Below are 14,032 nucleotides of genomic sequence, written 5' to 3'. Positions count from 1 at the left end.
TAAGGCGGCTATTTGACATTGTTATAATTGACACTGTATAGGGCGGTCAAAACACTATTTCAAGAGCTACAAATTGTAAATTACTATTAATTGTTACTAAAATTAAACAAACAGTAAACAATAACAATAACAAACAATGTTAAAGTGTACCAAAGATTTTTCACCATGACATAGCTCACATTGGAGCTTTGAATGATTTCTTCAACGTTCAGTAATGTTGCATCAGCGGTGCCAGATTGGGTGACTTATCGCAAATTGGGCTACATTTCTGTGACTAGCTTTTAATCAACAATTGCAACTCGCTCTGCGACATATTATTTCGTCGTGTTCACACCAAAATACAATAGAGAGATATGACACTGCTATTAACGCAATATTTAACTTGATGTTTGCCTTGATTGCCCTGTTTTTTGCAATTTGCAGGTCGTTTTAAACGTTTGTCTTAATTCAAATATTCATTGATTTTTTTGTGTTGTTTTCGTTTTACTTTATTAACATAATATGTAAAAAAATGCGATTAAAAAGTCGAAAGTTAGTAATAAGTAGAAGTACTTACAGCTTTCCAATTTGCTTTCTTCAAAGGCCCCTTCACTTCCCATTTTTTTTTCGGTTTCAGGCCGTGGGGCAAAACGTCCGGACGAGCCATTCCAGGTAGAGGCACCATGCCAAACGGCGGCGGTGGCGGTCCCATGCCTGGAGCTGGAGGTGGCCTTGGTCCCATGCCTGGTGGCGGTGGAGGCGGAGGAGGCCCACCACCTATTAGAATAAATCACACATACTCATTTTTTTGAATGAAAATATATGGTATATTCTTCTACTAACTAACAAATCCAATCCACTAGTAAGAAAATTAAATACAATTTTTCATAACACCTAAAACTCTAATAAGTTGAAATACCTTGTCCAAATATACTCAGATGCTATTTTTAAAATGAGTTGCTTTTAAAAGATAAACGGCACAAGTAAAAAGTCTATTTAAAAAAAAAATGACAAATAATTTCAACATAGGGACTTATTGTCATGGCGTTAATAAAACAAAAACCAAATTACTTACCAGGCATAGGAGGTGGTGGTGGGCCGCCCATACCAGGCATAGGCGGTGGGGGAGGCCCGCCCGTGCCAGGCATCGGCGGTGGGGGAGGCCCGCCCGTGCCAGGCATCGGAGGTGGAGGTGGCCCACCCATCCCCGGCATTGGAGGAGGCGGCGGTGCGGCCGTTCCTGGCATTGGAGGTGGAGGTGGACCGCCGCCCGACCCTGGCAACGGCGGAGGTGGAGGAGCACACGATTCATTTTTCATTATATCTTTCACCTTAAACAATCAATTATTATAGTATAAAGTCAAAAATCAAAGCAATCGGGAGTGAAAAAAAATTTTTTATTATACTTAACAGAAAATACTACATTTTCAACTGTTTATAAAATACAGTAAATATGACATTTTCGGAACAGCGCACGGAAATTTTTTCCCGATCCCTCTTTCCGTGCGCTTAATAATAAACATAGATATCCATGATACTAGATATCCTATGGCAACCCGAAGAAAAAAAAGAAACGAGTAATGTGTCTATAGCAACGATTTATTTATTAATGACAAATTTTATTTTCTGTCAGTGAAAATTAAGTATTTATTACATTTTGCAAAAATGAATTCAGATTGTGAAGAAAATCGGGATATTCCCGAAAATATCTTACAACGAGCGGCAGAAGTGAGTGCAGATTTATTACCAGTGAAATCCAGGTTGAGATATGAACAAGAATATAACAGTTTTACCGAATGGCGGACTCAGAAATGAAACAAAATTGTGAGTGACGATATTCTTTTAGTATATTTTTCTGAAAAAGCCAACACTATGAAATCCTCCACTTTATGGAGTCGATTCTCTATGTTAAAGAGTTGTTTGGCAATAAAAGAAAATACTCACCATCAATATCCAAAAACGATTGCTTTTTTGAAACGACAAGCTGTAGGATATATACCAAAGAAATCCAAGATTTTTACAGCAGAACAAGTAACCAAATTTTTATGTGAAGCTTCAGATGGAGAATATCTACTAGCAAAAGTAATTTTAGTGTTTGGCATCTTCGGTGCATGCCGCAGAGATGATTTAATACGTTTGAGTTTAGATGATGTGGAAGATAATGGGCGTTTCCTTGTCGTGTTCTTACGAGATGGAAAAACTCACAGGTCAAGAAGTTTTACCATTACCAATGAAAATTGCAAATTCGATCCCTGTACAATTTACCGTAAATCCGCAGATCTCCGCCCTAAACATATGGAGAGTAGAAGATTATTTGTTGCATACCGAAACCAAAGATGTTACGCTCAACATGTTGGGTGCCATACTATCAGTGGTATTCCAAAACTTGTTGCAAAATACCTAAAACTAAAAAATCCCGAAGAATATACCGGACATGGGCTAAGGCGCTCTTCGGCAACCATGTTGGTGGAAAACGGCGGTGATTTGCTCACTTTGAAAAGACACGGAGGATGGCTTTCTTCGAATGTAGCAGAAGGATATATAGAAGAGTCCATACAAAGAAAAATTGAAGTATCACGGAAGTTGTTTAGCCCTTGTAACTTGGAAACTACAACATCTGTAACAGTCAATCAAGAGAACCAAAGCACACACGAACACTCCGCTTCAACATCTTTAGCAGAGTCTTTAGTTCAACAAAAAGAAATGCAAAAGGGATTGTGCTTCAACAATAATACGAATTGTACAATAAATATTACTATTAATAATAACGGTTATGTCCAAAATTAATTTTCTTAGAATTACCTACTTGTATTTTTTTTGTTAATTTGAGTTGTATGTACTTACATTTTTACTGTTTTAAAAATAAAAATAAATATTCCCGATTTTCTTAATAATTTTTTACGATATTTTTTGTTTATGTTGATTTCAGGTACCTAAGTATAATAAAAAATATCGTTCATTACTCGTCCAGAAATGGATTTTCCGTTCTTGCATGACTTGTCCCGTAAATTTGTCACGCGCGCACTGAAAAATCCTCATTTCTGTACTGGTAATGAAATATACTATTCTACGATCGTGCGGAAAAGTGTACTTTGCCGCACGATTTCATCCATGTGATTTTTCATCATGGCGGAAGTAGCACTTTTCTGCTCTAGTGCGGTAGTCTGTCGAATAAAAATGTGTGTTTTATAATATCGTACTACCAGCTTTTGTCAGCTTGACGGATCAATTAATGTAAGGCTATTTTGACGTTTTTATCAGTTTCGTGAATAAACACACGCGAGTCGTCTTAAACTGAGAGAGTAACTGTGTCCAAAATGCCTTTTAGGTGTATTGAACATAAACAAATCCTTATATCAAGACTTATAGACTATTTGTAGAAAGAAATCGTGTATATGCACAACAAATGCGTCATATTTCAGGGCTTGATAGTGGAACAGAAAATAACCTACATTTTCTGTATTAACTAGGGTCCAAAATTGTTTCGTTACGGACGTACAGAACAGGGGGCCTATTCTTAAAAGCAGGGAACGGAAATCTCAAGAGAAGTGTTTATAGAATGTGACAGAAGAAGCTGACAATAACGTGTTTCTGTCACATTCTACAAGTGTGTTCTCTTGATAATTCTCTTCCCTCCTTTGAAGAATATGTACCCAGAGGTCTATCCAAACATAGATTTTTTCTATCAACAAGTGACTGTGACAACCACAGCGATGCGAACATAATTCTAAAATAACAAACCGACCTTTCAGTTTCTCCCACCTATCAACAAAAGATAAAAGTGTCTTTCTTCACAATTAAAAGATCATCAATTAATGAACTGTTAAGACATACATTAATAATGTCAAACTTTGTTCTCACTCGGCGCAGAAGTAATAGAAAAGGAGTGACGATTATAGCGTCACTACCGTTTGCTGTGGAATGAAAACTTTTAGGCAAAATAAACTTACCAAATCCGGGTCTAGTTTGCCGCTTTGGACCGCCGTCTGTAACTTGGTTAACTTGGCTTCAGTTTCGACTTTAGCGGCCAGCGCTTCATCCAGGTATTTTTGTAACTCAGCTACTTTACCAGTATCCGCGGAAGGTGGTCTTTCTTTGAAACAAAAGTAAAGAAAAGTCATATAAATTCATCTCTTTTATAATCACGAGTCATACCTTTTAATTCGTCCAGTAACGACTGTAAATCTATTTCCACGTGGTTCTTTTTAAAGTCCGGATCCAATCCTGATTTATGTAAAACTATTTGCGACACGACCTCTTCGATTATCTTGAAGTAAGCCGGTCTGCAAACGTTTCGTTCAGTCACTAGATCAATTAGCGCGAGCCCTTTGATTTACCTGACATTATAGTCGTCTCGAATGAACAACAAATGCTGCAGGATGCTCAGGAAATATTGCTCGCAATCTGTTTCCAAAGTGACGTTTTTCAACACTTCGAAACAGTCTTGCATGTCGTCCATGTCGATTCGGACCTTGTCGAAACGTTCGTGTAATTCGTCCGCATCGCTTTCCTTCTGGTTTTCGAATATCCTAAATTGTCTTTCGATGATCGGGTTGGTTTCATTTTTCAATTCCGCTAATAATATAATGGATTATAACACAGAAGAAGCATTCCAAAAATAACAATAAGAAACTATGCTAGCACAGAAAAACTGATATTTGCTTTTTATATGATGATTGCCAGAAGCCTTTGCAAGTGTTATACACCTTCTAAGAACTGTATATAATATACTGTTGGTATATAAACATTGAATGGTTGGTTATTTACTATATAATTTATTGTAGCCCCCGCCTTAAGTTATAACCTAAAACTATAATCATTTTGACTTTTGTCAAATCAATCAATATTACATTTAATCAACGACATGCGTTGTTTGCTGGTTATTGTGACGTAACAGTCAGTAGTCGCTGAACAGACTATATTATCGGTGACCAACTTTAGTTAACCTTTGTCGATTTTACATAAATGCATCTTTTTAGTTTTAATTTCATTTAATGTTCATGCAGAAGCACCAAACATGTACTTCCACTCTTATAACAATACTATTTAAAAAAAAAATCAAAAAGTTCATAAATTTTATTAATTAAAAGTTAAAGAGGAATAAAACTCACACAACAATAAATTGAATAATCGTGAGGATATATATTCAATATTTAAACGAGTTTTTAAAAATCAATTTTTTCTTTTTATTTATTTCTGACATAATTTGAACATAAGTTGGTATATTTGTTTTGTCAGAGTGACTGATTTGGCAAAATTTCTACATAAACTGCAATACATCATAAATGTTTCATCTCATTTTGATTGTAAAATATCACTTTAAATAAATCAACAAGTTTGGCGTTTTACCAATCAAAACAACGTTTATTTTTCTGTGGCAACATAAAGTTTGTAAATTATTCAATATTACTGTCGTTCTCTAAATTTAACTAAATTATGAAAATCTAAACTTACCTAATTTGTCATTAAGTCCAGTTCTCACTATTTCGTTCCTTAAATGCATCCTAAACTCAAAGTCGTCCGTTTCTGACAGTAAGGCATTAATAAATTGCAGGCACATACTCTGAAAATTTAGATATTATTAATTATGGAAAATTGTTGCTTTTTAATGATCCAGTGTATATTGTGAGTTGGTTTTTTTTAATGGGAATTTAGTTTACGTTTGATAAAAGACCAGTACTAAACTTGACAACGTTTTGCCAGTTTTACTTAGGCTTCCTCAGGAGTCTAAAGACACTAAACAAATACAACCATAAACGTTTGTTATTAAAAAACAAATTCTTAATAATCTTAAAAAGGACTATCAATCATCATTTTTACAATTTAATTGGATTTACAAAGCGGTACAGGACTAATTTTTCATTTTCAATTACATATTATTTTTGGTGAATAATAAAAATATACTTTAAAACTTATACGAGACGATTTGAATGATGATGTTACATTTACAATGATGAGGATATTGTATAATTTTCTTAGATTATTGCCTTAGGCCTTCTACTTCTTTAACCTTCAGCTCCCTTAAGATGCTGATGACCACGATTCTATCCATCTCTTTGAAAGTCTTCCTAAGGAGCGTCGTGTTAGTTGTATACCATCTCTAGCCATCCTATCCATGTGATCATTCCAGGCTCTTCTACGTTTACGTCCCCACCTGACAATGTCTTCTACCTCACATTCGTGCCTTATGTCTGTGTTTCTTTTTCTGTCTCTTAATGTGTACCCTGAGATGTTTCTAAGTATTTTCATTTCCGTTGTTCGAATGATATTTTTCATTCTTTTGTTGTCAGCTCTTGTATTGTATTGCGTATGTCAACGCCGGTCTAACGAACGAAACGAAACTTCCATCAACCCATAGAACAAGCCACGGACACAGTGGCGATGGACTGGACATGTGGCAAGGAACGACGGCAACTGGACCAAGGCCATCCTCCAATGGAGACTTAGGAAAACAAAAAGAAAAGTCGGACGACATCCAGAGACACGCGGGGAGGAACGGACCGCTTAAGACAGACTCCACTGGAGACAATTGGAAATGCCTACGTTCAGGAGGAGACGAAGATGGGCTAATAGGATTTTAATGTTAAAATCTCCAGTTTAGCTTTTAGTCAAAACATCAGTTTTTATTTCTTCAATTTAACGTTCTCAACCATTTTCTTTTACTGTAATTCTGACAACTTTTGACAGTTTTAGTTTCAGAATGCCACTTTTGACAGAAGGAATAACAGATTTTGACAATTTTTTTTATTGTTAAACAATGCGATTTTTCACAGCGTTGGAAAACCGTGCACTCACGTTGCAACAGACTGTCGCCGACCAGGATTGTAGCAGTTGGAAATTGACTAAAATGACTGCAAATAGTCCGGTAAGTCAATTTTCATGATATTTGGCCGTTTTTTGACGAAGGTTTGACATTGGAAATTGACTGGAATGACTGCAAATAGTCCGGAAGTTATGATATTTGACTATTTTGTAATGTTTTGACTTGAAAATTGACTGTAAAGTAACCGCAGATAGTCCAATTTTCAGAAAATTTTACCATTTCCCAATATTTTATACATAACTACAACGCCAAAGTCAATTTTTAAAGTCAAAATATTAGGAAATGATAAAATTTTATGAAAATGGACTTGCTCTCGAACTTGCTGGACTATTTAATTGCAGTCCTTCTAATCAGTTCTCATAGTCAAAACCTTAAAAAATAGTCAATTATCATGAATCAATGAAAATTGACCATAATGACTTCAAATAGTTCGGTAAGTAAATTTTCATGAAAATTTACTATTTTTCAGCGTTTTGACGTTGAAAATTGAACTTTTTGACTTTGAAAATTGACTAGAATGACTACAAACAGTTCGGTAAGTAAATTTTCATAAAAATTTATTATTTTTCAGCGTTTTTACGTTGAAAATTGACTATAATGACTGCAAATAGTCCAGTAAATCAATTCCATGAAATTTTACCATTTTCCAATATTTTGACTTTAAAAATTGACTATAATGACTACAAATAGTTTGGTAAGTACATTTTCATGAAATTTATTACTTTTCAGCGTTTTTACGTTGAAAATTAACTAGAATGACTCCAAATAGTCCAGTATGTCCATACCCATGAAATTTTACCTCTTTCCAATATTTTGCCCTTGAAAATTGATTAGAATGACTGGAAATAGCGCGATAAATAAGTGTTCATAATATTTGATAGTTTTCTAAACTTTTTTCAGCGTTTTTACGTTGAAAATTGACTATAATGACTACGAATAGTTCGGTAAGTACATTTTCATGAAATTTTACTGTTTTTCAGGATTTTGTTTTGAAAATTGGCTAGAATGACTACAAATAGTTTGGTAAGTTAATTGCCATGAAATTTTACGGCTTTTCAATATTTTGACCTTGAAAATTGACTAGAATGACTGGAAATAGCGCGATAAATAAGTGGTCATAATATTTGACAGTTTTCTTAACTTTTTGACTTTGAAAATTGATTAAAATGACTACAAATAGTTCGGTAAGTAAATTTTCATGAAAATGTACTATTTTTCAGCGTTTTGACGTTGAAAATTGACTATAATGACTGCAAAAAGTCTACTAAATCAATTTCATAAAATTTACCATTATCCAATATTTTGACCTTGAAAATTGACTCTTTTTCAGCGTTTTGACGTTTAAATTAACTACAATGACTCCAAATAGTCCAGTATGTCAATTCCCATGAAATTTTACCTCTTTTAAATATTTTGACCTTGAAAATTGATTAGAATGGTTGGAAATAGCGCGATAAATAAGTGTTCATTATATTTGACAGTTTTCTGAACTTTTTGACTTTGAAAATTGATTAGAATGGCTACAAACAGTTCGGTAAGTAAATTTTCATAAAAATTTACTATTTTTCAGCGTTTTGACGTTGAAAATTGACTACAAAGACTGCAAATAGTCCAGCAGTGCCAATTTGTTCCATTTGCAGGCTTTCAAATCAGTTATCATGAAATTTTATTAAGTTTTTATAATTTTTTTTAAGTTAATAAGTTTAGAAATGTTATTTTATTACTATTAAGTGAAATCACACTGTACATTGATACACTGAGAACAAAAATTTTATAAAAAATATATACAGCATTCTGCATGGGTGTTAAGAATTTTAGTTAAAATCAGTATTTTACTATTATTAGTTAACTATTTATTTAAATTTTTCTATTATATTAAGGTATGAAGACCCTCTACGTCTGTTTATTAATCGTTCTAACCAAATCAAATTAATTGTAAATAAAATCCTTTTTTTTTAATAATTAAAAAATTGTTTTTTTTTTGTACAGGGTGATTGGTTGAATTTTGACCACCCCCTTAACTACTTTAATTTTGATTTTAGCAAAAAACGTTAAATACAAAACTAGTAGATATTTAGGTCTACCTTACTTTAAAATAAACATTTATTATACAGGATGTCCCAAATTTGAGTAACGAACCAAACTTATGTTATTTTAAATACAATGACCAATATTTTATCCAATATTTGAATTCTACGTCAAATTCTAGGCCTAATTGATGTAAAATGTTTGTATAGATATTGAACTGTTTTCGCAGCAGCGTCCTTGATTGATTGAATTTTGACCACCGCCTTAACTTCCTTATTTTTGATTTTAGTAAAAAAACTAGTTGTAACAACTAAGTTGTAGATATTTAAGTCTACTTTACTCTTAGATAAACAGTTATTATACAAGGTGTCCCAAATTTGAGTAATCAAATCAAACTATTAATCACATAGTCGAGGCAATATTGTTAATATACAGTAAGTATAACAGATGCTGCTGCGGAAAAAGTTGAATATCGATACAGACATTTTACATCAATTAGGCCTAGAATTTGACGTAGAATTCAAATATCGGATAAAAAGTTGGTCATTGTACTTAAAAAAACATAAGTTTAGTTTGTTACTCAAATTTGGGACACCCTGTATAACCACTGTTTACCTAAGAGTAAAGTAGACCTAAATATCTACTACTTTTGTATTTAACGTTTATTCCTAAAGTCAAATTTAAGGAAGTTAAGGGGGTGGTCAAAATTCAACCAATCACCCTGTACCTAAATTTTTTTTCAATTACTAACTACTATTGTTGTATTTGTTTAGTGTCCTATTCCCTTTAAAAACTCAACTTAATTCTTTATTAGCTTGTTAAAAACCAATGTAATAGTGTATTTTTAATTGTTAAAAGATAATTTTATGTTTCAAAATATCATCTAAAAGAAAACATTAAACGGCTATTGGCGTGTGTACTTAACTTTCAGTCGATAACATGTTATGCTAGCAGTATGCATTTAAAATATAAAATATTTACCGAGAACCGCAATAGTTTCTTCTTAGTCCACTTGGGTAATTTTGAAAATCTCTTTTTTCCCATTTTCGATAGGTACGATTTACTGGCGCAATTTCACAATTTTCTCTCATAATTCCGTTGTCCCATGTCGAACTCCAATCACACAAATTAAACCACACTCTCGCAATAAAACGTTCAAAATAATTTAACGGTCACTCTAGCACTAAACACTAATTGTAATAAAAATAATTCAAATAAATAAACACAACAATAACTAAGTTGAACATTATATGAACAACATTATTAAGAAATTTTTTGTTGTCTTCTCACAATCGAAAAGAAACGAACCACTGAAATTTTTATTTGCGATCTTTACAACGGCAGCACGTTTCTGGTAAATTCACAATCACAATGACCGGCCCTTATCAACTCGTAAAATTGTTATTCTTGTCCCCTTATCTCTTTCTGGGTCTCGGTAAATAATTTGAATAGTACTTTATTTTTAACAACCGGTTATCTGTCGTTTTCATCCTATTAACGACCGAAAATAGTCGTTTTTATAAACACATTACAGAGGGTACGGGGTTGGTTTGTAGTATATTCAGTTTAAAGTGACTTTATTACTGCAGGTAGAAAAAAACATTGTTAGTACAAAAGTAATAGGGCTTTTCTTTAATCACCAGAAATTGTTATTGAATAAAATAAAACAACTTGGCAAATGTGAAAAAAATGCAAAGTTGATACGTTTTTAATGGAACACCCTATACACAGGGTGTAAATGAGTCATATTTCAAGGCTTGATAGTGCATCAAGAAATAACCCGAGTTTGCTTACTACACTACACAGTCTCCAAAGTTGTTTCGTTACTGTCACCCTGTATGACAGTTGACAGTGACCCTATTCTAAGTTTGAATAAAAAAATGCTATTTTTTTGGATTTTCTCAGGAAAATTTGCCGATAAATTACAAATAGTGTGTTTCTAGCAATTCAAATTTTGACACCGCTTTTCCCTCTGACTTTTGTAGGCTTTTTTGAGGTTATTCAATAGAAAATTTAATGATATATATAAAATTTAATTTGTTACTTCAAGTGGGTTTTACAGTCGAATTTGTCACTGACTGTCCTTTAAACTTTGTTCAAATTTCCACAATTTCAACTGATTTGAATATTTGTTGCACCCATTCAAATTTTGCTAAATAACTCTGTGAAAACTGTGAAAGTTACGAAACATTTACAAGAGACTAAAAATGTTCCTAATCAACTCCTTAACACAGCAGCGTAAATTTGCAGGACCGTTTTTGCTTCCAGTATACAGGGTGTGCAAGAAAAGTATGGTGGTTAACTATTTTTGTCACCCTGTACGCAATTTTTAAGATAGATTTTTGTTCTCTACGCCACTGGAAAGAGGAGCTTAAAACGGTTCTTTTAAGTGGTTGAACCACCATGAACTCAAAAAAATAACCGAGTTACAGGGTGTTCAAATTTCAAACCACAATTTTAACTAATTTGAAAATTTGTTGCACCCATTCAGTTTTTGTTAAATAACTCGAAACCGGTGAAAGTTACGAAAAATTTGCAAGAGACCAAAAATGTTCCTAATCGACTCCTTGATTCAGCACCGTAAGTTTGCAGGACCATTTTGGCTTCCAGTATACAGGGTGTGCATGAAAATTATGATGATTGACTGTTTTTGATCATCCTGTATGCAATTTTCCAGATAGAATTTTTTGCTTTACACCATTAGAAAGAAGAGCTCAAGACGGTTAACTTGAGTGGTTGAACCGAAGTCTCGAAAATAACTGAGATACGGGGTGCTCAAATTTTAAACCACAATTTCAACTGATTTGAAAATTTGTTGCATCAAACCAGTTTTTGCTAAATAACTCCGAAACGGTGAGAGTAACAAAACATTTCAAAGAGAGCAAAAATTTTCGTAAAGACCTGCTAAACTCATCCCTGGAAGTTTCACAGTCCGTTAGTGCCGCTACTATACAGGGGGTGCATGATAAGTTAGTGAATAAGATTTTTTGGCCATCCTGTACGCAATTTTTGATAGAATTTTTTACTCTACGCTACTGGAAAGGAGCTTAAAACGGTTCTCTTTTATGTCGTTAAACCACCATAAACTTCCTAAAATAGCCGAGTTATAGGGTGTTCAAATTTCAAACCACAATTTTAACTGATTTGAAAATTTGTTGCATTAAACCAGTTTTTGCTTAATAACTCCGAAACGGTGAGAGTTAGAAAAAATGTCCGTACGGAACTCAGCCCTGGAAGTTTTACAGTCCGTCAGTGCCGCCACTATACAGGGAGTGCATGAAAAGTGTAGTGATTCAAATTTATGACTTTTCAAATTAATGACAGGAAAGGGTGCTATTACGTGACGTTGAGCGGACAAAGCTAAGTCCCCGTTTGGCCGCCAGAGCGCGTCAAAACCAATGATCTAAAAACATTTTAAAATATCTTAGGTAGAATACTGAAATAGTCCTTAAGGTCAAATTTTCAGTGAAAAACTTCTGAAATATTATCAGGAAGGATATTCTAGTAAATTTAAGCCACTAAATTGATATTTTTTATAAAATCGGTATTTCAGTAGAATTAGCCATTTTGATGGCCAAATATAACGGCCGATATATTATTTATTATCTATAAATTCATCACTCTGTAACTTAATTATTAATAAAAATGTAGATATTGTTTAAGTACAAATGAGGTTTAGTGCCTTTGGTTAGTCTTGGCAAGCTTTGAAAAACAATAAATGCACCAAAAAAGCCAGTAAATCTAATACGACTAAAACAAATGTCAACTTATTACATATTTTTGGAATGAGAAGGAAAAAATCTATCAATTAACTAGAAAATATACACGATGTACCTTTCAAAATTTATCAACTTTTTGTTTTCACCTTTGCCTTGGATAGAAGTCTAAATTAACCGGTTTTTCTTACCTGTAATACCCACTGACCAACCCTGTACGTTTTTAGGGTTATTTGATTTGATCAAAGCTCATAAACGTTTAAATTATGTATGCTGAAGGTAATTCGCATTTAGTCTATGTTTGTTTGCTGATCCTTACCTGTAGTTCGGCATTGTCACTTTTAGTAATCCCATTAACTATCGGTAAAAAACGTTCCCTATTTAAGTTTTCGGCCACTTTTGTAATTGCCAACAGGACTTTGCTGGCGCCGTCCTGTTCATTTCCAGGAGCGATCAAACACATAGGCGCTAAAATCTACAGAAAAAATACGGTTCAAACGTTAAATAAAAACAGCATTAACAAAATAATACAAACCTTTAGCGCCTGAATAGTCACGTGGGGTTTTTCATGATCCAAACACTTGGCCACCGTTTCGTGACCTTTCGAATTGGCAAAGAAAAGTTTTATTCCAGCGGTGTTGTTCATGTATTTCTCGCAACATCGCAAACACTCGTACTGAAGTTTGGTGTCATTGCTGGAAAGCAATATCATTATAAATTCTGTCAATTAGATGCAAATCAGATTGTTAAATCACTAGTTCAATTTTACTAACATTTTTTCAGGTTACTTGTAAACATTAGTCACGGGATACATTAAATCATTTAGAATAACTCACCTGCTTACTTTTTAGTGCAATAAAGTTAGTACATATACAAGGTGTTTCATAATATATGTTTAGGACTTCAGGATATGGTAGCTCATTTAAAGATATAAAAATTTGTTTTTATTAATTTACCCTGTAAAATGATGCAATTTAGAGATACAGGTTACTGTTACTTGTTCCAACGTTTACATACAATTTCATAAAATTGACCGTTTTTTTCTACATCAAAGTTGATTTTTCTCGAACACAATTGACTTTACAGCTTATGTACGAGTATTTTTTTTTGTGTAGAAAACATTGGTAGTTCAAATGGAGGTCTCAAAACCGTACTTTTTCCAGTAGCGTTGAAGTTGGGGGAAAGAAACACCCACTACCCTTCAAAACCTTCAGCAATTATGACGAAAAAAACGACACAAAACATAGCTTATATGAATATGAAAAGCCTGGTGGTGGCTCACTTCTTTAAATCGGTGTACAGGTATCTGTAACTTGGGAGGGTGGTGGCACCACAGCACTTAGGCCACGGGCCTACTGTGCGCCTCCCCAAGAGAGGAGGTCATCCTCAGCTCGTCATCCAGCCTAGCGATACAACGTAGGCGATAACGTCGCCGAAGGCGGTGACTCTGATCTCTTCAAGGAATGGGAAAAATTGGCCCAACTTG

General features: G+C 33.9%; 1 protein-coding gene across 6 annotated transcripts in view; it reads right to left on the bottom strand.

The window, feature by feature from the left end:
• The window catches only part of LOC145726381 (protein diaphanous-like), a 100,438-nt gene that overhangs the window by 22,984 nt on the left and 63,422 nt on the right, over window positions 1-14,032 (bottom strand). For all 6 annotated transcript variants that reach the window (XR_014177592.1, XM_081975418.1, XM_081975416.1 and 3 more), the window contains 8 exons: window positions 13,082-13,241; window positions 12,866-13,021; window positions 5,434-5,542; window positions 4,317-4,554; window positions 4,135-4,262; window positions 3,930-4,072; window positions 1,055-1,310; window positions 557-756 (listed from right to left, as the gene is read on the bottom strand). Coding sequence is in view for 5 of the 6 variants with exons in the window: in XM_081975418.1 (XP_081831544.1) it covers window positions 557-756; window positions 1,055-1,310; window positions 3,930-4,072; window positions 4,135-4,262; window positions 4,317-4,554; window positions 5,434-5,542; window positions 12,866-13,021; window positions 13,082-13,241 (1,390 nt within the window). In the remaining variant the exon portion in view is untranslated. The remainder of the gene's footprint in view (window positions 1-556; window positions 757-1,054; window positions 1,311-3,929; window positions 4,073-4,134; window positions 4,263-4,316; window positions 4,555-5,433; window positions 5,543-12,865; window positions 13,022-13,081; window positions 13,242-14,032) is intronic.

This window comes from Ips typographus, linkage group LG3 (assembly GCF_016097725.1).
Source record: "Ips typographus isolate SLU linkage group LG3, UJ_Ityp_2.0, whole genome shotgun sequence".
Taxonomy (NCBI): domain Eukaryota; kingdom Metazoa; phylum Arthropoda; class Insecta; order Coleoptera; family Curculionidae; genus Ips; species Ips typographus.
Note: the sequence above shows the minus strand (reverse complement) of the source record. Positions and strands in the feature narration are given on the sequence as shown.